Below are 25,869 nucleotides of genomic sequence, written 5' to 3' on the forward strand. Positions count from 1 at the left end.
TTTCTGTCTTTGTCTCGGAATGAGACTACTTGGTTTTGTCCTGGCACTGGCCGGAATCTTAGCTGGGAGGGAAACAGTCAAATGCATAGTTATTGTTTTGGGAGATTATATTTTTTTCCTTGTAAATCATCTCTCTGTTATGTATTATTTTTTTATTTTGAATGTATAATGTAAGCATTTGAGTGTGTTCCTCTTTGTTGGATTTTGTGCTTGTGTCTGGATGAAACTTGTAGGTGATTTCAAACTAAGTACATTGGTGGTATGCTCTTGGAATCTACATCTGATCCTTATTTGTTCTCAATTCCCCTTTGTCTTACTTTTTCTTGGGTGCTTTAGTTGTAATTCTAGAACTTTTTACTATCCCATTTTCTTCCTTTTTACTGGCGCTGATATAACCTAAATGTGTTGCAAGCGCCGTAAAACCCTTAAAAACAAAAACAAACACTCGCATTTGGATCGGACGGTACTGGATTCGAGTCCCGCTCTGAGTGGCGCATAATTGAGTCCTTGGAAAAGGCTCTTTACTCGCATTCTCTCACCTTGTTCACTGTTAAAATGAGTACTTCGCTGTTTACAGCGTCGTCTCTGTCGGGAAACAATTGCAATATCGCTTAGCAGTCATGTCTCGTCTAACATGTTTTTATGTTGGCCAAAGACCCTTATAAAGTGATTTGAGCACCTTTATTGAATATAGCGGTATATATAGCGCAAGTAAATTTCTCTCTCTCTCTCTCTCTCTCACTCTCTCTCTCTCTCTCTCTCTCTCTCTCTCTCTCTCTCTCTCTCTCTCTATAGCTATTGCTACATATGATGCGAATATCTTGGACGGTTATTGATGCTATGAGTTTAGGTAAAATGCTCACAACATTCACCAGTCGGAAATAACGTACCGTCACACAAAACTACGAGTAACCTTGAACGTTAAAAGTCTGATTGATATAATTTAGTGAGAACTAATTACCAAAATGACTGCCTTAATACAATAACAAAGAGTGGAATGATGTCAATTTCGATCCTTCAACAGTCTAATTGATATAATTTAGTGAGAAGTAATCACTATTGTGCGCAAGACGAAAGATAGAATAACAGACATTAACTGGGATCGGTTCTGTCGGCCACATAGCCTCACTACTAATTAATATTTATTTCTAATTTCACCAATTTTTGGAGTAAACACACAGTTCTTAGTATCAAACCTATTGTAAATTTGACGCTGATCACGAATCCGACGTGAAAACAGCGAAAATCCGAAAAAAATTGTCCACTTTTTTATACTGCCACGCCGCCGATCGCCTCAAAAAAATATCTCCCCGTATGTGGGCAAAAATCATCTGCGATAAACGCAGGGATCGGGTCACAGCGACGAGGTCATCCGATCCGCGACCAGCGGATGTCAGCGTCTATGGGGGGCTTTAGAGTCTCACGTGCCGTCAGTTCGGTGTTGAGGTCTAATTATAATAAAGACGTTCTGACAGACTTTAAACGTTAAAGGTTACACATAATTTTGTGTGTTGGTAAGATCCAAGAGAAAAGCAAAGTATTGTACCTAAACGTATTAGGTACATCAGTATCGTATTTTGTGTTTTTTAAAAAAAAGGGAAGCAGAGGTGGTATGGAGATGTGCGATGACACACCCTGGTTACAATGGCGTTGAATAAGTATAATATAAAGAAATGTTATTATAATAAGTACTGACACTCACTCAAAGTCACAACGGTTTCATGGGTGGGAGATGAATAAGGGACAAAAGGGATTTTAGTGCATTGTATGAAATGTCTGACCTGAACCATTGAAACGTATCGATATTGATGATATGCGATAGACGTCACTCGGCTCTATGATACTGTTTTTAGACCGCCAGTTGGGTGATCAGTTCTCATGATTGCCTCGGGATCAGACAATAAGCGCTAAAGATTACACATAGTTTTGTGTGTTTGTACGATTCATTTGGTGGACAGAGCGGCAAGTAGTTTACCTTTACCGTATTTTATGTGCATAGCATCAGATTGATAATAATAATAATAATGATGATGATGATGATGATGATGATGATGATGATGATGATGATGATGATGATGATGGCGATATAGAGGGCGGGGGTTAGGGTTGGTTTGTATATTTGCGTATGTGTCTCTTCGCTTATGAATATTTTATAGCAATGAATGGGTTTTTATCCAAGGACATCACATATAGTAAGTGTATACCCGGGTTAGCCCCATTCTCCGTCATAATGGAGATATATACTTTCGCATGCTTAAACAAGAAATACAGGATGCTGTTGCTGCTGATGATGATGATAATGATGAGGATGAGGAGTGAAGAAGTTGTGGGTGGGTGTTAGTCAATGCCTTTTTTTTTTTTTTTTGGTAGGGTTTTCTATGCAGTGATGCCAAAACTCCGGTTTCACCGGAAAAAAACTCCGGTCTGGAGCCAAAAATTCCGGGCTCCGGGTAACTTCCGTCAAATTCCTGTGAGGTCAATTTGTTCCAAGGATACCCCCCCCCTTCCAACCACCACATCATCATCACTGCCACTAGTATTACAACCATCATCACTACCACTACTACTGCAACCACCACCACCACACATCATCATCACTACCACAACTACCATCACTATTACAACCACACCACCACATCGTCATCACTACCACTACTACTATAACCACCACCACCATATCATCATCACTACCACTACTACTACAACCACCACCACTCTCACACTACATACACTCACACCACACCACTACATCATACCATACTCCAACCACCACCACACACATCCAATACATACTACAGCACCACATCACTCCATCCTCAACCAACCACCACACCACATCATCACTCACTACTACACACTACCACACACTACTACACCAACCACATACATCGTCATATACCACTACTACTACAACCACCACTACCACATCAACACCACCTCTACTACTACAACCACCCCACCATATCATCATACCACTACTACTACAACCACCATTACACACATCTCATTACCCACTACTACTACAACCACCACCACCACTACACACTACTACTACAACCACCACCTCACACATACATCACTACTACACTACAACCACCACCACCATCATCATTACCACTACTACTACTAACCACCACACCATCATCATCACTGCAACTACACACTACTACTACACACCACCACTATCACATCATCATCACTACCACCACTACTATAACCACCACCATCATCACTACCACTACTACTACTAAACCACCACCACCCACATCATCACTACCACCACATCACACTCACACTAACACACACACTACTACACATACCTACACACCACACTTATCATTACCACTCTACTACAACACACCACCACTATCACACCATCACTACTACACAACCAACCACCACCACATCATCATACCACTACTATACTACTAACCACCACACATCATCACTACACTGCTATCTACACTACTATACTAATGCACCACCACACGCTTATGTTACACTGCTACTAACCACACACCATCTATCATCAACACTTACTAACATTTAACACACACATTCAACTTATCAACACACACTCATCATAGTAATGTGATGCATACGGGCGGGGTGGGTGGTTTGTAATTTGCGTAGTCCTCGCTTTGAATTTTTATACCAAAATGTTTTACAAGACATCACATTAATGTGTATACCGTTAGCCCCATTCTCTCATAATGATATAACTTTCGCATGCTTAAACAAGAAATACAGGATGCTGTTGCTGCTGATGATGATGATAATGATGAGGATGAGGAGTGAAGAAGTTGTGGGTGGGTGTTAGTCAATGCCTTTTTTTTTTTTTTTGTAGGGTTTTCTATGCAGTGATGCCAAAACTCCGGTTTCACCGGAAAAAACTCCGGTCTGGAGCCAAAAATTCCGGGCTCGGGTAACTTCCGTCAAATTCCTGTGAGGTCAATTTGTTCCAAGGATACCCCCCCCCCCCTTCCAACCACCACATCATCATCACTGCCACTAGTATTACAACCATCATCACTACCACTACTACTGCAACCACCACCACCACATCATCATCACTACCACAACTACCATCACTATTACAACCACCACCACCACATCGTCATCACTACCACTACTACTATAAACACCACCACCATATCATCATCACTACCACTACTACTACAACCACCACCTCCACATCATCATCACTACCACTACTACTGCAACCACCACAATCACATCATCATCACTACCACTACTCCTGCAACCACCACCACCACATCATCATCACTGCAACTACCACAACTACTACAGCCACCACAATCACATCGTCATCACTACCACTACTACTACAACCACCACTACCACATCATCACGACCTCTACTACTACAACCACCACCATATCATCACTACCACTACTACTACAACCACCATTACATCGTCATTACCACTACTACTACAACCACCACCACCACATCATCACTACTACTACAACCACCACCACCACATCATCACTACTACTACAACCACCACCACCACATCATCATTACCACTACTACTACAACCACCACCTCATCATCACTGCAACTACCACTACTACTACAACCACCACTATCACATCATCATCACTACCACCACTACTATAACCACCACCATCATCACTACCACTACTACTACTATAACCACCACCACCACATCATCACTACCACCACATCATCACTACCACTACTACAACCACCACCACCACTGCATCATCATTACCACTGCTACTACAACCACCACCACCACATCATCACCACCACTACTACTACAACCACCACCACCACATCATCAACCACTACTACTACAACCACCATCACATCATCACTACTGCTACTACTACTACAACCACCACCACCTTATCATGATTACCACTACTACTACAACCACCACTACCAGTTCATCATCACTACCATTTGTACTACAACCATCATCACCACCACATCATCATCACTACCACCACTACTACAACCACCACCACCACATCATCTTATCACTACCACCACTGCTACTACAACCACCACCACCACATTATCATCACTACCACTACTACTACAACCACCAGTACCACATCATCACTACCACTACTACTACAACCACCACCACCACCTCATCATCACTACCACTACTACAACCACCAGCACCACATCATCATCACGACCACTACAACCACCACCACCACATCATCACTACTACTACTACTACTACTACAACAACCACCACCACCACATCATCATCACTACCACTACTACTACAACCACCACTACCACATCATCACTACCACTACTACTACTACAACCACCATCACTACATCATCATCACTACCACTACTACTACAACCACCACTACCACATCATCACTACCACTACTACTACTACAACCACCACCACATCATCACTACTACTACTACTACAACAACCACCACCACATCATCATCACTACAATTACTACAACAACCACTATCACATCTTCATCATTACTACCACTACTACAATAACCACCAATACCACATCATCCTCACTACCACCAGTACTACAATCTCTACCATTCGGTTTTGGCGCTTTACTTCATATGAAATACGGAAACTTTGGGATTGTATTTGGCAATGTGTTTATGTATCATAATATAATTCTAATCTGTTATCTATTTAGAACTATACAATATGTATACACATCACAATGCCAAATACCATTCCAATTCCTTTTTCTTGTGTGCGGAAATTCCTCTTTCGGCATTGAAATTCCTACGAGTGGTGTCTGAAACTCCTGTGAGCCAAATTTAAAGTTGGCGTCTCTGTCTGTGTGTTTTTATGGTTGATAGTTGTTTTTTATCGATTGCTGCAAAAGTATTGTTTTAGTCTTTACCGTCATTTCAAAATCCTGCGTCGTCATCAAGAAAGTTAAAAAAAAAAAAGGACCGAGTTTACCGGGTGTGAAAATTTACACTTTTCCTCTCTACTCTCCGCTTTATTTCAATCGATGTCGCAGCACAATTTAAAGGCCTGCTGTCGCCAACAAGTCGACAGATATGATGGTGTGTGCCTACTTGCCTGTTAGTTGTAGGGTAATAGTAATATAACGCCCAAATAATCACATATGTCCAACGTGCGTTCAAATCTTAAGGTGTAAAAAAACCCATAGTTATCGAGCTGCAACCAGTACTTGCATTTCTATCGGTAATTAAAGACCTGTTCACACCAGTAACTTTTAAAGATAGGACCTCTTGCCTAGGCTCGCGCTTATCATGAATCTGGTGTTGCAAGAATTTCAGGTTTAATTGATTCTGTGGAGTTTGTTTTAAGTTTATATGTGTGTTTGTGTTATAGTTTTATTTTGTAGTTTATAAAATAACATTTAAATGACGTTTGTTTTGTTATTTTTCTTAGTCTCTTCAATACTAAGTAGACATCTACGTACTACTCAAAAATTGTTTAATGTTTTTTGTTTCTTTTTATTGATTTTTTTTCTTATTCTTTTTTCTTTCTTTGGGAAATGCCATGATATTATCTTTCTTTATAAATAGTATCGGGGATTGGGATCGGAAAACGTAAGACGGACACCAGTGAGGTGCCAACCCGGGACTCAGAGATATGGATACAATTGAATGTTGAGTGAACCCGGGGCTTTGGGAGGTAGGCATCAATGGGGAGTAACCCAGAACTGTGTGAGTGGACACCAGTGGGGAGTGAACCCGGAACAATTGGGATGGGGAACAATGGGGAATGATCAAAGGACTATAGGATGAGAGTCTACATCTCACAGTCCCACGCCACATGTATTGTTCTCGGAGGTCTTTATTCTCATTAACTCAACACAAAGAGCCCATCTCCTGTCACAAATCTATGTCAGTAGGTAAAATTCTACAAGACTGGAAAATAGTCAATGTTATTCCCATTTATAACGAAAGATAATAAAATTAAATCTCAAAATTACAGACCTATTTCACCACCACCACATCATCATCATGACCACTACAACTGCAACAACCACGACCACATCATCACCACTACCTCTTCTACTACTACAACCACCACCACAGCATCATCACTTCCACTACTACTACAACAACCACCAGCACCACATCATTATCACTACCACTACTACTACACCGCCAGCAGCACATCATCACTACTACTACTACTACTACTACTACTACTACTACTACTACTACTACTACTACTACTACTACTACTACTACTACTTCTTCTACTACAACCACCACAACCACATCGTCATCACTACCACTGCAACCACCACCACATCATCATCACGATCACTACTACTACAACCACCACCACCACATCATCATCACAACCACTACTACTCCAACCACCACCAACACCATATCATTATCATTACCACTACTACTACAACCACCACCACATCTTTATCACTACCACTACTACTACTACAACTACCACCACATCATCATCACTATCACTACTATTACAACTACAACCACCACCACCACCACTACCACATCATCATCATTACCATTACTACTACAACTACCACCACCACATCATCACTACCACTACTAATACAATCACCAACACCACATCATCCTCACTACCACCAGTACTACAATCACTACCATTAGGTTTTGGAGCTTTACTTCATTTGAAATAAGGAAGCTTCGAAATTGTATTTGGCATTGTGTTTATATATCATAATATAATTCTAAACAGTTATATATATTTAGAACTATATATACAATATGTAAACAGTGCCAAATACCATCCCAATTCCCTTTTCTTGTGTGATGAAATTCCTCTTTCGGCATTGAATTCCTACGAGTGGTGTCTGAAATTCCTGTGATTTGGTGGTGGTGGTTGTAGTTGTGTCAGTAATGATGATGTGGTGGAGAGATTACAGACTGAGACTAATATCTAGATTTCGCTCCTAAGCCCAAGTAAGTATTTTTATAAATAAATCTACAGACTGATCTGAACTATTGTGTGCCAAATTTAAAGTTGGCGTCTCTGTGCTATGATAATGCATTGAGTGTGAGAGAGTCATCACTACACACATAAACAACAGAAACAATTTAAAAACATGACTATGACACGCAAGCACTCACAGACGAGGCTATACTATTTATTTATCCTTTTCTCTATATAGAACAGGACAAGACAAATAATAGCTTGGCTCTCTCTACACTTCGTATTGATTTTTGTCTTCCGACGAGTTAACTCCTGTCGACCTGTCAATATTCCTTTTTGCCTTGGACCTTATCGTTAATAGAATGTTGTGTAGTTTTGACCGTGAAGAAAATCATAAGGAGTCACATTTATATTATTTTAGAGACATCGTTTTGAATAATTTTGAGTTAAGCGAGCGAGCAGGAAGTTATTATCTTAGATTTCATAAACGACCGATCAGCGCTTGTTTACTATAGTAACGCAAATGGATTCAATAGCCTGATGTCACGTCGCCCAGCAACGGCGGCCATAGTGGTTCTAAACAAAGAAAATCGGTACTTTTTATTCCTCATGCTGGCTAGAACTTTTCATATGTCTTGTGATCAGAATGTGTAAATGTCAAAACATGATCAGATTTATAATATTTTTTTCCTCTGGATACGCTTTAATGCTCGTCATAAGGGCGTCCGCCATTGTTCCGATAGTTTAGAGCCAGTTACTAAGTTACCATGCGTCATTACGAGGGAAGTGACGTTACGACTGTTGAAGCGTATTCCCAGCCCAAATCAAAATAGCGGATGGTTTTCTCATCGAGGCCGCTGGTTGGCTCGCCAATAAGAGCACCGTGTGGTTTCGATTTAGTAAATTCCTTGACTATACGATAAATAAAGACAATACCCAAAGTCCCTTTATTTCAAATGAAGTAAAGCTCCAAAACCTAATGGTGGTGGTTGTAGTAGGGGTGGTAGTGATAATGATACATGGGTAGTGGTTGTCGTAGTGTTGGTAGTGATGATGATGTGGTGGCGGTGATTATATTACTAGTGGTAGTGCGATAATGATGTGGTGGTGGTTGTATTAGTAATGATGATGATGATGCTGATGTGGTGGTTGTTGTAGTAGTGGTAGTGATGATGTGGTATCGGTAGTTGAAATAGTACTGGTAGTGATGATGTTATGGTGATGGTTGTAGCAGTGGTAGTGATGATGATGTGGTGGTAGCTGTTGTAGTGGTGATGTGGTGGTAGTTGTAGTAGTAGTGGTAGTGATGATGATGTGGTGGTGGTTGTAGTAGTAGTGGTAGTGATGATTTGGTTGTGATTGTGGATCAAATACGTGGACTCGATTCCAAAGGATTTAGTACGATTTTTTGGTTATATTCTATTTTTCCCCAAGGGTGAATGATGTTGAAAATGATACATTCGATGCAATGATACATACATGTCATACATCAACTGTTGTATGATGTATCACATTAAAAAAAAATTAGCTTTGGTTCAGCACATTTTGTAAAGTTGCACTAAAATTATAATTTCAGATAGTAATATAATGCTGGTTTACACTAATATTTTTCTCTTACCTTTGTGAGGATTTGCATGTAAGCTTAGATTATAATTTAAATGGCCTCAAGCCACATTTAAGCTTTTACTTCTTGTTAAATAGAAAAATTTAACTGGAGATTTAATTGAACTAATATCTTTGACAATTAAGCCTTCAATTACAAACTGTATTGCTAATAAGCTTAAACATAAATGGATTATTTCCCTTTATAATAAAACTAAAATTACTGTATTTTGGTTTTAAGATTTATAATAATCTTTTTTTTTTCTTTATTTATTTCTAGACTTTTTATCTCAAAACTTACAACTGATTTACTGGGTTGGCAGATATATATCATCATCACTACTTCATTTGATTAATTAACATCAGCATCACCACATCACCACCACCATGGCATCACCACTGCCACAACCACCATCACAGCATTTTCATTGCCACAACCAACAACATCATCACTTTTAACACCACCACCACCACCACAGCCTCATCATCATCATCATCATCATCACCACAATCACTTGAGCACCATAGCTGCAACAGCCACCACCTCTTCCCCTGACACTAACATCAATACTACCTACATGATTGGGGCCTTTTTGGTAATCTATTTGGGTGTTTCGAAAGCAATATCCTTAGATATTGCAACTTCTGAGGCTTATACTAATTTGAAATGCTCCTGTAGTTTAGTTTCTCGATTGACCAGATGATTTTGTAATTACCAGAGATTGCCGTGAATGATGAAGGTTAGAGTTTATTTTGATTTTAGTGTGGTGTTAGCTTTTATATAAATTTTTTACACATGTACAATACACTTTTTTTTTTCTAAAAAAAAAACACTTTTTAGGATCATAGAATACACTTTTCATTCTGGGAAGGTTGGCAAGTCTGCTACTACTACTACAACCACCACCACCACATCATCACTACCGCTACTACTACAACAACCACCACATCAACATCATTACCATTACTACTACAACCGCCACAACCACATCATTATTACTACCACTACTACTATAATCACCACCACATCTTCATCACTACCAATACAGGGCTGTAAATTCTCAGGCAATTGCCTGAAATCAGACAATCCATTATTCTTTATCTCAGGGACATACTATTAGACAATAATATATTTGAAGAAATTTGATGAGAAATTTTATAGTTTCTGGTTCACTCCCCACTGGTACCCACCTATCATAGTCTCTGGTTCACTCCCCACTGGATTGACTTTCGGTGTATTTCGTTAAATTTCGGTGGATTTTGGTATATTTCGGTAGTCAGCAGTACCGCTTCCGCAGTCATTTCTGTTTTTATTCTGGAATAAGACTTGCTTGGTTTTTTCCTCCAGCCCTGGCTGGGATCCATTGCCAACAGGAGAACTGTGAAAATAATAGTTTTCCTTAACTGGTGCGATGGGGCTGATATATTTTTCTTTCTTTGTCTTTTCTAATTATAGAAAATTTATATTGAGTATGATTTGTGAATTTTGTGTCCCACTTGGGTTGGATTCTGTACCGTGCATCTTAGCGGCAATTAAAGCTGTCCTGAATGAGGCTCACGATTGTTAACTCTTAAAACTAATTTCTTCTTCTCTTTGAATTTGCTCTCTCGTCTTACTTTCCATTGGATTTATACTCTTATGACTTTCTTATGACCTTCTTTATTCTGACGTTGAATTGACAGAAGTGTCACAAACGCCTTAAAGTTAACACACACATCCACACACGCACACACACACACACACACACACACACACACACACACACAACACATATATATATTATATATATATATATATATATATATATATATATATATATATATATATAAATTTAACGTATCGTTGTTTTTCTTTTATAAATTGTAAATTGTTGGTACATTGCCTTGGAATTCAAATATTATATAATTACCATTTTGCCCCACTCACGCATACAAAATATACAGACTAAAAAACTATAACTGCAAACAATATCAATCCATAAAAAAGTAGTCCTTTAGAGCCAACAGGTTCGTGGAGCCGTAGTTTATCTTGGTCTCTATTGCGTTAAACGGACATCAGCAATTGATTGCTACAATTTTGATAAGATGCTATTCCATCGCAAAGTACTTTCCGCCAGATCTAACAAACGCGGTCACCCAATCCCTGTTGGTTGTGCAAAGTGGTAAGAAAAAGGCAACTCCCCCGACTTCGATTTCGATCCTTTTGCTTGTGAAGTGTGGGCTCTACCAACTGAGACCTCCATTGACCCATTAGAATGCCCTCAACTTGTCAAAGCCTCAGATGTGAGAATTGAGGGTCATTTTAATAGAACGATGTTTGAAATTTAAGTTTTCTGACCAAAACGAAGGCCGTGTGGTTTGTCAAAGTATGGCCGCGTTGTATATGAATACGTTGGTTTGAAATCTGACTAGTGGTACGCGGGACGCCTCGTGTCAATGAGAATGCTTCCCTGTTCTTCACATTTATATGTTGACCAGAAATTTTAACTTTAAATATCGATCAATTTAGATTACCCCCCCCCCCCCCGTCAACCTGACATAAAAATCTAAAACCTGAAACTTGTTTGAAATATCAGATTGGAGACTGTTTGGCATCATATTAATCGATGGATATTTTAAATCCACGTTTATTGGGGCAAAATAATTAGAAAAAAAAAAAAAAAAAAAAACAACAAACAAACGCATTATGTCAGTAAAGTTCAGAACAAACACAGCATGACTGGCCAGAGAACGTGACTGGGGTCATTAGGTGCAGAAATAGAATTTACTTGGAAGTTTGCTTTGAAGTTTGGAGTAACGTTTCATAATCAGTTATATTTATACATTCATATTATAAGAGTTGAATGCATTAAGATCCCCAGCAGAAGTGCGAACAGGTCCATAAAAGATTTCACTTTTTTTTAGTCGTTTGTGCGTGCGTGCGTGCGTGCGTGCGTGTGTGTGTGTGTGTGTGTGTGTGTGTGTGTTATGTCCTTTTAAATATAGACGGTTTTAATAGACAAATAGGCTACCCCATAATTTCTCATTTGTTCTTTTACTCTCACTTTTTAAAAAATGTCCAATCCAGGTTTCGTTCATCACACAATTCAGGTGTATTTTTATTTAAAATTAAAAAAAAAATATATTTTTGGTAAAACGTGATAAACTTCAGAGGTATAAGAGGTCAATATATTACAATATATTAAAAGACACAGCGTCAAAACCTTATTTATAAGAGATATCCGACTTGTCTTTTAAACTGGTAGTATTATGACCGTCTACATTCCTCCCACCAGTCCATTTCGTTTTGAACAGATAATGTCAGTTTTATCGTGAATGACACGCAGTTAGAATAAATTCTTTTGATTGTTTGGACATTGCATGCAGTCGATTGTACACATGTTAGTAATTTTATTTTTCACAAACTCAAAGAAATGAAGACGATCATTTAACTGAAAATAATGTTGTTTTTTAAAACATTTATTATTTGTCAACGACTGACAAATGATTATTGTATAAATTTCAAATGTCTTTAAAATGCATAGATTAAGAAAGTTAAAACTGAACTATCTAATGTAAAAAGGTCATCAACACTTGTCTTTTGGGTATGTCTCTCAAGGAATGAATAATCTTAAAAGAAAATTTAAAACAAAACACATATACACATAGACGCACACACACACACACACACACACACACACACACTACATACACACCATGCAAATAGATAAATGAATAAATGTGTTGATAAATATGTAGATAAATAGGTTAATAAATTAATAAATACATAAATAAAAAGTTAATAAATAAATAAATAATCAACCACTACGGTAACAATGATTGATATAATGGTTATATGATGGCCTCAACTTTATACATTCAAAACTTACAAAGCAGATAAATTGTGGGCCCAAATATGGATATGGTAGCATTGGAGACATGAACAGTAGGAAAATGAAATAAAAGAAATAACATGAAATTTTTTTTTTAAATAAAGAAAGAACAGAAATGTAGTGACAGAAATCTCAATACAGAATAAACATAATGAGAACAATAACCAAAAAAAAAAATGTTGTTTTACTGTATTTTAAAAGTTATAGTCAGCGTCAGCTACAACTCTCTCTCTCTCTCTCTCTCTCTCTCTCTCTCTCTCTCTCTCTCTCTCTCTCTTTCTCTTTCTCTCTCCCCCCCTCCCGTTTACGCTTTTTCTACCCCCCCCCCCCCCCCGGCACTTTCTCCTTCTCTTTTGTGTTTGTGTAAGCATGTTTTGCTCTGTTTTTCTTGAGATCACAGACACATTCAATTTTGAAATTTCGATAATTTGCTTCTCTTTCAATTTTTTTTCCAGTCTGGATTCGTCAAAGGACATCGTCGATCTCCCAGCGACATAGAGTTCCGAGATGCCATGAGGAGGGATGCTCAAGGTGCAATGAACAAGGAGCTCAACAAGCTCCTGTCAACTGCCCCGCCTGGACACCAGGAGGTAAGATACTGGCACTGATCATATATTTTTACAAATAATGATAATAAATATTTTAAAAGACAAACAAACAAAAACAAAACCCCCAAAATAACAATAAATACAGTCCTACGCATCCAAAAAAAAAAAAAAATCAAAGAAAACTTTTTAAAATAGTCAAATGAAACCATTAAAAAATATTTAAAAAAACAAAATGAGTTATACTTCACTACTCCATATAAAAAATATATGTTTAAATTATTGACTGGAAATCAATATTGCTATGAAGTATTTGGTGAGGTAAAGCAATACAATAAGAGCTTTGGGCTCAAGCCCCAATTTTTTAAATTCAAAACCAAAATCAAATTTCGACGGCTCAGTCGTAATAGCTTGTTTTATGTTTTAAAACACATGCATACATAATAAATTGACTCTTAATTCGGAATTACCTGATTTCTTTTAATTAAACTTGAAAAGATTATTATTCTTATTTATATTATTATTTTATATTATTATATTATTATATTATTATTTATTATATTATTTATTATATTATTATTTATTATTATATTATTATTATTATTATTATTTTATTATTATTATTATTATTATTATATTATTATTATTATTATTATTATTATTATTACTATTATTATTTGTTTGTGTTGTTTGTGATGTGTTTATTATTATTATTATTATTTTTTATTATTATTTTATTATTTTATATTATTATTATTATTATTATTATTATTATTATTATTATTATTATTATATTATTATTATTATTATTATTATTATTATTATTTATTATTATTATTTTAACTAACCATCTATTCAAATTTTCTTTCACAGCAAACTCGCAAAGAGTTTGATGGATTTGAGAACTTATTCGGCAGATTCTTGATTGAAAGTGGTCCCTCCGTTGTATGGGATAAATTGAAACTCCTCCCAAACGATGCTGTAAGTATTTTGTAAATAAAAGTTATACCCTTTCCCACATCATCTTTTGACGTCTTTGCTTTGGCATTTCTTCCCAAACTATAGTTATTCTATCAAACGATTATCTGATGTCAACAGTTCCAGGCCTTTTCTTTCATTCCCACTTGGTACTGAACTTGATAATAATGCCCTTGAAATCCTAAGCCCTTTCAAGTTGAAGTTTGTCCTTTTTTCTGTAGGGATAATAATATATGCTACCGTTTGGATATGATGTTAGTATTTTGATGTAAAGTACTTTCTATCAGATCTACTAGATCTCGCTACCCATTCACTCTGGGTGGGGTTCCTGACCTCCCATAGTGGGCAGGGAGGCACTTACTGTGCGTTCTATCCCCATATATCTGTTTTTCAATATGCTGTCTGTCTTTGTCTTGGAATGAGATTATTTGGTTTTGTTGTGGCCCTGGCCGGATACCCTGGCTGGGAGGAAACAGTCAAATAGAGTTTTTAGAGATGATATTTTTTGTTCTGTAAATCATCTCTCTGTTATGTACTGTGTTATTTTTGTTTTACATATAAATGATTTGTAAACATTTGAGGGGTTTCTCTTAGTGGGGACCTGTGCTTATGTCAGGATGAGACATTTAGGTGATCTCAAACAAAGTACACTGATAGTGTGCTCTTGGAATCTACACCTGCTTGTTCCATATTTGAACAAATTCCCCTTTGTCTTACTTTGTCTTGGGTGCTTTAATTGTAATTCTAGACCTTATTACTATCCCATTTTCTTCATTTTTACTGGTGCTGATATGACCTAAATGTGTCGCAAGCGCTGTAAAACCCTTAAAAAAAGTAAAAACAAACCACCCATTCATTGTTGGGTAGACAGAAGATTAAAAAAAAAAACATTAAAAAAAAACCTTGACTGCAACCAATACTGGTTCGTGTGTTATTGAATTGCCTGCTCTATCAAATTAGCTATCAGGATCCCCTAATCTAAACATAAAAACATAATTAAAAAACTCCCAAAAAATTAAATGTGTGTGAAGTCTGTGAGATTAAAGAAATCCCTACAATTTTTACACTCTGCTACTTTGAAATAAACTAATGTTGTGCTTTATTTTGTGTTTGAATTCATTTTGAGAAATCAGTGAAGATAAAAGCTAAAATTTAATCTTTGTACCCCAATCAATTTTTTTTTTGCTAGTCAATCGCATCTTTCAAATTGTCTGAAAGATTTGCCTGACTAGTAAAAAAAGCACTATGTGATAGTTGCTGTTCGAAGAAAAATGTTGAGTTTTTATTTAGTGTAACATCCATGAAATGTGCCCTAAGGGCTTTACAATGGATCCGAATCTATCAGGGACACTGATAATGTAGGACAAGACATGCACTCTGCAAAGAGCGATTATCATTTCTTTTCGACAGAGTTATGCTTTTCCAGACCAGGACTCAGTTACAAACATGAGATTGGAGGTTGCAAGTCAAGTGTCATACTAGACAACAAATTTACTATTTTTGTTTGTGATTGTACCACAGATCAAAAAATATGCAGAGCTGGAGATCCCAGAGTCCTCCAAGGTGAAGGAATTGCTTAGTCAGCTGGTTGTTATAAAATTGAATGGAGGTCTCGGTACCGGCATGGGTTGCACTGGTCCAAAGAGTGCTATACAGGTCCGTAATGAGCTGACATTCTTGGATTTGAATGTCCAGCAGATTGAGGTAAGTAAAACAGGGTTTTTTAAAAAGGAAATTCCTAACAGAAATTTTAAAGTCATGTTTTTTCTTGTATTCTTCTCTTCAATGTCGATAATGGAATATTTATATTGAAATTCAATATAAATGACTACCCAAATCCTAATCCTATTTCAGTGCCTTATTACTGATACAGCAATAATTGTAAGATCTAATTTATAGATCTATTCCCATTTCTTGCTTATGAAAGTATGATTAATCTGAATATTAAAAGCGAAAATGATGACAATCATGTGTGCTTTTGACTTAGGAATATTATCTTGTCAAAACCTGATTTTTTTAAACAGTCTAAACCTCTTTTATCGGCATTACAGCATGGCAGCTCATGAGTAATCATACAATAGATTTTCAATTCATTTGTTATTTTTTTCCATTTTTTATTCAAATTTCGTGTTGTTAAATTTGCCGATCATTTTTACACATACAATAAATTGCAATCACATATTTGTATTCAGATTGGTTGGTATGTGGATGTCTTTTTGAAAGCACAATTTAAATTTTAACCTCTTTTAGATTACTAAACTTGTGATGCAATTTGTGTAAAAACTGGATGAAAGCAATTCACTTCCATTCTTTTTTCTCTCCATATACATGGTGTATTATTTACTACAAGCAGCTTCCAATAGACAAAATGCTTATCAGTAGTCGATTAGGAAGTCAAAATAATTTAGTAAAACTTAACAGGAGCATGCCAGCTGAATTATGAAGTGGACGAGCGACAAACCTTATGTAATAATATTTAATAATGATACAAGAAAGCTGACCCTAATAAAATTGTTTTATGCCTGCTAGATTTGTCTGCAGCATTTGACACCATCGATCATGGCATTTTGTTGGGCTGTCTTGAGAAAATTTTAGGATTACTGGAACCTTCCTAGAGTGGTTTAAATCATACCTTGTTGGTCGGAGATAGTCTGTCGTGGTGGATGGTGTCAAATCAGACAGCCATATTCTGAATTTTGGGATACCTCAGGGCTCTGTCCTTGGATCGGTCCTGTTTACAATATACATACAACCTCTTTCACCTGTTATAAGTGCATTTGGACTCTCCTATCATTTTTATGTAGATGATTCTCAAATTTATGATTCTGTTCATGCTACTGATTTAAGCAAATTAAAAAATAGGATTGAATATTGCTTTAATGAAATTAAGAATTCGATGAATCATAACAGGTTAATGTTGAATGATAATAAAACAGAGATTTTAATTAATGCAATGCACAACATACTTAAACAAACGAACACCCCAACAATTAATTTCGGAATTACTCTTGTTGAATCTGCCACCAAAGTAAAAAATATGGGCGTCTATTTCAACTGTAACCTACCAATGTCAGTTCAAGCTAAACACCTTATCAAGTGCATGTACCTCGAAATAAGAAGAAAAAGTAAAGTCAGACACTTGATTCCTTTGAACATAACTGAACTACTAATAAATGCCGTAGTGCTATTCAAACTAGACTATTGCAACTCCCTTTTAATTAACATCTCAAAAAAAAAAAAACAATATTAAAAACCTTCAAGTTGAACAAAAAAAAAAAAAAAAAAAAAAAAAAAAAAAAAAAAAAAATTATATTTCAGCAATTATCAATATATTTCGATGACATTTTAAATGACTACTTGTGTGCTTTTCGTAAAGGCCATGGTTGCCAAACAACACTTTTGCGTTTAATTGAAGATTGGAAAGAGGCATTAGACAATAACAAATATGTCGCTGCAATCCTCATGGACCTTTCGAAGGCTTTTGACTGCTTGCCTCACAACATTCTTATTGCTAAACTAGCTGCCTATGGGCTAGAACAAAAAGCTCTTTATCTAATTGAAAATTACTTGAGCGGAAGAAAACAACAAATAAAATTAGAGGATGCTGTGAGCGAGTCGGCAGGCATTAAAAAAGGCGTTCCACAAGGATCAATTCTTGGACCATTACTTTTTAACATTTTTATAAATGACATATTTTACTTTATCAGAGAGGGAAAATTATATAATTATGCTGACGATAATACCCTGTCATATTCTCATTCAAATTTCGATATGCTTTTAAAAACTATTGAAAATGAAAGCGAAATCCTTATCAAGTGGTTCGAAATAAATTGCATGCAAGCAAACCCGGACAAATTCCAGGCAATTGCAGTAGGTACAAAAACACACACAAAGAAACCCACGTTCCATATTGGAACTGCAAGTACTACATGTGAAGAAGTTGTAAAATTACTAGGGATCGACATAGACTACCAACTAAAATTTGATTTACACATTAAAACCATCTGCCGTAAAGCTTCTCAGCAATTAAATGTCTTAAAAAGGCTTGGAAAATACCTTTCAAAATTGAACAAGTTAACAATATTTCACTCTTTTGTATTGTCAAATTTCAATTTCTGTCCACTAGCTTGGCATTTCTGTTCTAATACAAATTGTGATAAACTTGAAAAGATACAAGAAAGAGCACTGCGTTTTATTTATGAAGATGACAAAAGATCCTACGACCAATTACTTTCAAAGGCCAAAGTCCCCTCCCTACAAATAAGACGAATGAGAACAATTGCTTTGGAAACGTTTGAAATTTTATACAAAATTGCTCCTCCTTGTCTATATGATATGGTCATTTTGAAAAATAACAGATACAATTTTAGATATTCAAACCTCCTTGATATTCCAAGGGTCAGAACAACGTCTTATGGCAAAAGATCTTTCAGATATTCTGCTGCTGTGCTTTGGAATGAACTTCCCGAGCACATCAGGAAAATTTCAAATTTTAATGTTTTCAAAAATCATATCCTCTCATCGAATGGCCAGCCATGCAAATGTAATATTTGTAATTAATCTAACCGTACACACACACATATATATATATAATATATATATATATATATATATATATAATAATATATATATATATATATACAATATTATATTACTTTTCTTTGTGTGTCATGATTGGAATCTTGATGAGGGAATGTTTTAAAGGAAAATGTATTACTATGTATTTTTATGCACTATGTGTTATAACCTATGTCGGTCAAAGGCTTCTATTAGCCTGACTACATTATCTATGAACCATTTTTAAAATGCCGACAATAAATGAATATTTGAATTGAATTGAATTGAATTGAAAACAGTGCTGCTTGACTAATTTTGATAAAAGACAAAAAATAATCTGCTTCTGATCTCCTCAGAGAGTTGTACTGGTTACCTCTTGAGAAACGCATCATTTATAAAATATGTTCCATTGTCTATAAAACACTTAATAGTCAAGAGCCTGATGAAATCTGGGTAAGATGCTAGACAAATGCCATTTATTATTATTATATGCCTGAAAGTTAATAATTTGTCAGGTAACTTTGGAGACATGTTTTGACATCCAATTATTATTAAGCAGTCATCTGTTTACGTTAATGCAATTCATTATTTAATTTTATATATATATTAATTCATTCATTCATGTATATTTTTTCAGCATTTAAATAAAAAGTATGGTGTAGACGTACCACTGGTCCTGATGAATTCCTTCAACACTGACGAAGACACACAGAAAATCTTACGGAAATACAGTCAGATCAAAGTTAGAATATTCACCTTCAACCAAAGCAGGTGTGCACAGAAGTCTTTTCTTTGAGTTTGGAAATTTGTAAACTGGGGTAGCAGTTATTAGATGATGAAAAAATTTACTATGTTTCTCGGACGCCCATTGTAAGTAGTGTTCAGTTTCAAACACTTTGGTGCATATTTGTGCATGAAGTAGACTTTGACTTTTCTAAAATAAAAAAAAGAAATGTGGGATAGAACTATAGACGTTTCATTTATAGAGTACTATTCCATTTTTAATTACCCGTACATAAAAAAAGAAGAAAAAAAACCCATCCCAGGATGGTATTTTTCTTCTGTTTTTCTCTCTGCTTTGAATAGCACTGTTTGTTCATTCATAAACACTTTTTCATATCTTTATCTCACTCATACACATAAACAAATCACACCATGCAGAGCTTGCACAATATGGACAAAGGCAGCCATACAATGCCATTTCACACCAGCAGGAACTATAGAGTTTTGCATAAGTCTTAGATATGACAAGGGGTAATGTGTGTTTTAAGTCATTATAAAGGACTTGAACAAAGTTTCAAACCTGGGTTCCTTGTCTGAATGACAATTTCACCAAAATATTCAGAAAAAGAAAAGCAATGGGAGAGGGGCTTCCTTTTTATTTAAAAGGGTGAATGCAATATCAACAGACCTGCCGTTCATACCGATTAATCGGTATCATACCGATTTGCAAGACCTTTTTTTCGTATTTACCGATTTCCCGATTTACTTGCCGATCGTACCGATTTCCCGATCTGCATGCCGATCGTACCGATTTCACCAAGTGACCAAGGGCCCGCAGCCCTCCACCCCTCTCTTTTACGTTTACTTTGTGCTTTACGCTGCACGTTAAAATTTTCAAGTCTCGTGAACTTTGACTCGTCCCGCGATACCTCGATAGATCACATGACGTAGCGAGCCTCTTTGTGATGCCCTCACACAGATAGAAAACACACACGGCGCGTTATTTAGTTTTTATTTCCTTTGTGAAGCGACAGCGAGCTGTACTGGTAAACCACCGCGGTCCCTGGCTTCTGACTCGTTACCAAGTGCCACCATCTTTAAATAAGTTAGAAGTCTGATTGCCAGATTGGCGTTGTGGGTGCCATTTTGGGTGTTGGGGAAAAATAAGGGGGGGGGGGGGATAATTGGATAATTTTACGTCTCATACTGATTTTTTTCCCCAGATACTGATTTTTTTACAATGTCATACTGATTTCCTTTTTCGTGAAGTGGCAGGTCTGTATCAAATTTGCTGAGAGCTAGATTTCATTTTTCAATGTTTTACCTACATTGCAACATACTGGACCAAAGGCTGATTAATTGTGTGAATTTCTGGTTTCAGATATCCAAGAATCAACAGAGATACATTCATGCCCCTCCCAAGAAGTTGCCAGGAAAATGCAGATGGAGCGTAAGTTTCATCAAAGAGATTACATTACCTTTTCCTTTTTCTCCTCCATATTCTCCTCCTCCACCTCCTACTCTTCATCCCCTTTCCTTTTCTCCAGCTTCTTTCCCTGTTCCTTCTCAACACTGCTTAATCTCATTTCACCTCATCCACCACCTAAACTTCTTGTGTACCATCATTAGCACCACCAGCACCACCACCATCATCTTCATCGTCATCATCGTTGTCATCATCATCATCATCATCATCATCATCATCATCGTCGTCGTCGTCTTTGTCGTCGTCATCAACATTAGCACCACCTCCACCATATGTTTTTGATATCATATGCTTATTCAAAATATCAGTTTTGAAGTTAAAATCTAAACATGTTTTATCTTGTAAAATCACCAGTTGGTACCCACCAGGTCACGGAGATGTTTATCAAGCTTTTTACAATTCTGGGTTACTTGATCAGTTCATCAATAGCGGAAAGAAATATGTGTTCATTTCTAACATTGACAACATGGGAGCAACTGTTGACTTAAGTATCCTTTTCAGTTTGAGAACTTATAATGCAAATGGCAACATTCTTTTGCATTGTCATGGTGTGCAAGTGTTTCAATACAAACAAGTAATTTAAACTTTGTTTACTTATTATGAATTGGTTATGACCTTAGCCATCGTAACTTATAGCCTTACACTAGGACCCACCTGGACATATATTTTTATGTCATTTTTTTAGGTTTTTGCAGCACCTAGTGAATTGTTAGTTGTGCTCAAGGAAACAAGTGGTCCCACTGGTTGAACTATTGAATACAACTCAGTATTTGTTTTCTTTTATCACCAAGAACTCTTCTTTTGACATAATTTTGTGGTGAGTCTCAGGCTATAAGTTTACGAAAGTCATGGTATGACACATAATACAATTTTAAGGGGGGTGGGGGTGGGAGAGCTTAATGGGACCAAGACTTGTTTTTAAATTTGTCCTTTTTTAAAACATCTTGTTAAACTCCCTGATTTTTTTTATTTTTTTTCATTTTAGTACATTCTAGATTTTCTCAATATAATCCAAAGATGAAATCAACACACAGGAGCCCTCACATCCGTTTTGATATTTTGCCAGGGTTACCAGATGAAGAGAATTTGGTTTCAAGTCAAAATGTACAAGAGTACAAAAGCTATTTAATTTTTGCAGTTTAAGAGACTGCTTTCATTCTCATTGATAAAAACATTTAAATTTAGTCCAACGTTATGATTCAAACTTTTTAAAAGGTGAGCATTTATGTTTCGCAATATCCTTAAATATGCTTCAAGCCAATAGCATTACTTTTCATTGAATTTGATTTCCAGCATCAAGTTTTCCCCAACATTGAGATTGAGGCAGTTGGCCACAAATGACTCGGATTGAATGTAAAACTCCTCACAAAATTGTCACTGCTTTGTAGGATACTTGTGGAAATAGGATAGGCTATGAAAATGTGTTATGGTAAAACATGATTTCCTAGTAAATTATTAGGGAACAGTTTTGTAATTGGGGTTTGATTTTTTTCCCTATTTAATGACGCTAATTCCTTGACACACATTAAAGACATAATGAATCATCTTTTGAATTGTGGGGACACCCAAGCTCCAGAGTTCTTGATGGAAGTCACAGATAAAACGAGAGCTGATGTCAAGGTATTCATGTATTGTTATATATAATTTGTAATGAGTTTGGTGTTGACTCTTCAAATAGTTATATCATTATTATTATTATTATTATTATTATTATTATTATTATTATTATTATTATTATTATTATTATCATTATTCTTATTATTATCATCATTACTTAGCCCAAACTCATTTGTTGCGAAAATCGAGAAGTTTTGAAGAAAAAAATACTTCAAGATAAAGACAAAAGAAATTGTGATTCTTAAGCTGTTAAAAACATAGTTGGGAAATGCCTATTTAGAAGTAAATGAGCAAAACACATTTTCTTTTCCTTATAAACCGTATTTGCCAATAACCTTTTAGATGATGTAACATAACAGATGTGTGTGAACTCTGTATATGGTTTTTGTTATGTGTAGTTCATTTTCCGATTCACCATCCTGAAAGCTTTCACAAGGCTTCATTCATGTGAAATTTTTTGCCGCTTTACCTCATGTGGAGTAATCGCCACATTACCTCAGATGGGCTTAACCCATAGAGGCCCGGTGTTTACTAAAAAAAATTCCCCTGAGGCCCAGTGTAAGGGGCATAACTCTTAACAAAAAAATACCAACACAAAGTTAAAAAATTATTAAACGAGAACCAAATGACATAAAATTATAATTTTAATTCCTTTTTATAGCCAGATAAATTTGCTTTCGAATGATATATAACATGACATGTTTTGATTTCAATAAATTGGGGAAAAAAATATTTAAAAAAAAAAAACTCGTTCCCCGCACCCCCATTCCCGTCATTTTCGTCAATCTCGGACTCCGATTCAGTGTCCGAATCACCTTGATCGGGTGCTAACGCCTCGTCTTGTCCATCTCCACCATCGTTTACATCTTCTCTTTCTAGTTCGATATCGCTTTCATTTCCAAAATCCTCTTCATTGTCTACACCACTCTCCAAAACATCATTTCTAGCGCCACGCAGTAAACTCGTGAGGTACGGGAATGCCATTTTTCTGAATTCGATTACTCACATGCTATCAACGATATAAACGTGCGGTAAAAAGGAAAAGGAAATAGAACGATCGCATTACGTTTACGATGTTTCCGGTTTAGAATAAAACGAAGTGATCCGTTGCAATAACAAAGTAAACATGATCCGTTTTTTCTCGGGGGCCGCGGGCGATGACAGGCGATGCGGGCCTCAACAGTCGCGGGCGACTCCAGGGGAAGCGGGCCTCTATGGGCTTAATGATCATTTTTTAAAATAAAAATTAAGAGGATTTGAAGTTCGACAGTAAAGGCTATAAATTATCATTTTCAACATATCATAATTTGGATAAATACTCTCGACATATTTTTTTTCTCCAAATAATGCTTCTGTGCCTTTAAGGAGGCAGTTTATTTGAGGGCAATTGGATTTGCTTCTTTTTACACAAGCACCACTTGATGTTGACATGAAAGAAAAATAATAGTCAATAAAATCAATATCATACACAACGCATATTGGTGTAATTTTACCGTGCTCAATTGGTTAAATGATGCTCATTGGGTAAAATAGCATCAATGTTTAGTTGGTATTTACAGTCCAAGCCAATATTGGGGATGCCACTTTATGGGGACGATTTCTTGGGAACAGAATTTTTTCTGTATAATTAAAATTCCCAAGCCACTTAAGTGGGACAACCCGCTGCTTATAAGGGACGAAATTTGACAATGACGGTCCCCATAAAAGAGCATTTCCGTTGTCTTCAATCATTTAAAACAATGATTCAGAAAATACAAATGAGTCTCATGGGCCGGGCTACTGGGTGTGTGGTCGTACCATCCATCACAGAGGTGTGAACAGTAGAATTTACCTGTATCCCCTGTTTGTGTCTATTGCGACAGCCAATCGGGTGTGGACGAACAATTCATCATAGTCATCACAGAGATGTGAACAATAGAATTTACTGGTATCCCTTGTCAGTGTCATCGACCGCCATCGTCACATTCATGGCCATGATAAATGCAGAGTGGGCCATGGTAAATCTGAAAAAATTGCTCAATTCCAAAACCGTCATTTAATTGGGACGCTTTGTCGGGAACTGAGTTGTTTCAATAAACTGGCTTGGCCCATAATAAGATGGAACAGCAAGAAGGTTCAAACACTCTGAATATCTTGTTGATTGAATACACATTTTTTGACCAATTACAAAATATTGAAGTTTGTTCCACGTCTGAAACGGTCACAGGGGATTTATGCAATAGCGGAACAATGTCTATGATAAACCAAAATGGGTCAATGTGATACAGTAATCAATTCCTTTTTACGTCACATATAATTTGATCACTTGAATATATCTCTTTTTTCTCTCTAGGGAGGTACTTTGATTGAATATGAGGGCAAAATGAGACTGCTGGAATTCGCACAAGTACCACCTGATAATGTAAGTAAAAGTCCCATGTTACATTTTCACATACATGAAAATTGCAGTTTTTGTATGCGTCATTAAGGATAATAGATATGGAGAATTTTTTAAAAAGTGTAAATGGATGAATAAATAGAATTAAAATAAAAAAGCAAACAAAGATGATTTGTCTTTAGTTCAGCATGTT

The 25,869-nt window shown here is 36.3% G+C and overlaps 1 protein-coding gene across 3 annotated transcripts in view; it reads left to right on the plus strand.

The window, feature by feature from the left end:
* Window positions 1–25,869, plus strand: part of LOC144961930 (UTP--glucose-1-phosphate uridylyltransferase-like) — a 72,065-nt gene that overhangs the window by 37,509 nt on the left and 8,687 nt on the right. For all 3 annotated transcript variants that reach the window (XM_078894963.1, XM_078894954.1, XM_078894957.1), the window contains exons 2-9: window positions 13,849–13,983; window positions 14,812–14,919; window positions 16,438–16,620; window positions 20,111–20,244; window positions 21,578–21,646; window positions 22,037–22,170; window positions 23,214–23,302; window positions 25,632–25,700. In XM_078894963.1, coding sequence (XP_078751089.1) covers window positions 13,849–13,983; window positions 14,812–14,919; window positions 16,438–16,620; window positions 20,111–20,244; window positions 21,578–21,646; window positions 22,037–22,170; window positions 23,214–23,302; window positions 25,632–25,700 — 921 coding nt within the window. The remainder of the gene's footprint in view (window positions 1–13,848; window positions 13,984–14,811; window positions 14,920–16,437; window positions 16,621–20,110; window positions 20,245–21,577; window positions 21,647–22,036; window positions 22,171–23,213; window positions 23,303–25,631; window positions 25,701–25,869) is intronic.

This window comes from Berghia stephanieae, chromosome 1 (genome assembly GCF_034508935.2).
Source record: "Berghia stephanieae isolate SIO BIC M18660-M18661 chromosome 1, UCSD_Bste_1.3, whole genome shotgun sequence".
NCBI lineage: Eukaryota > Metazoa > Mollusca > Gastropoda > Nudibranchia > Aeolidiidae > Berghia > Berghia stephanieae.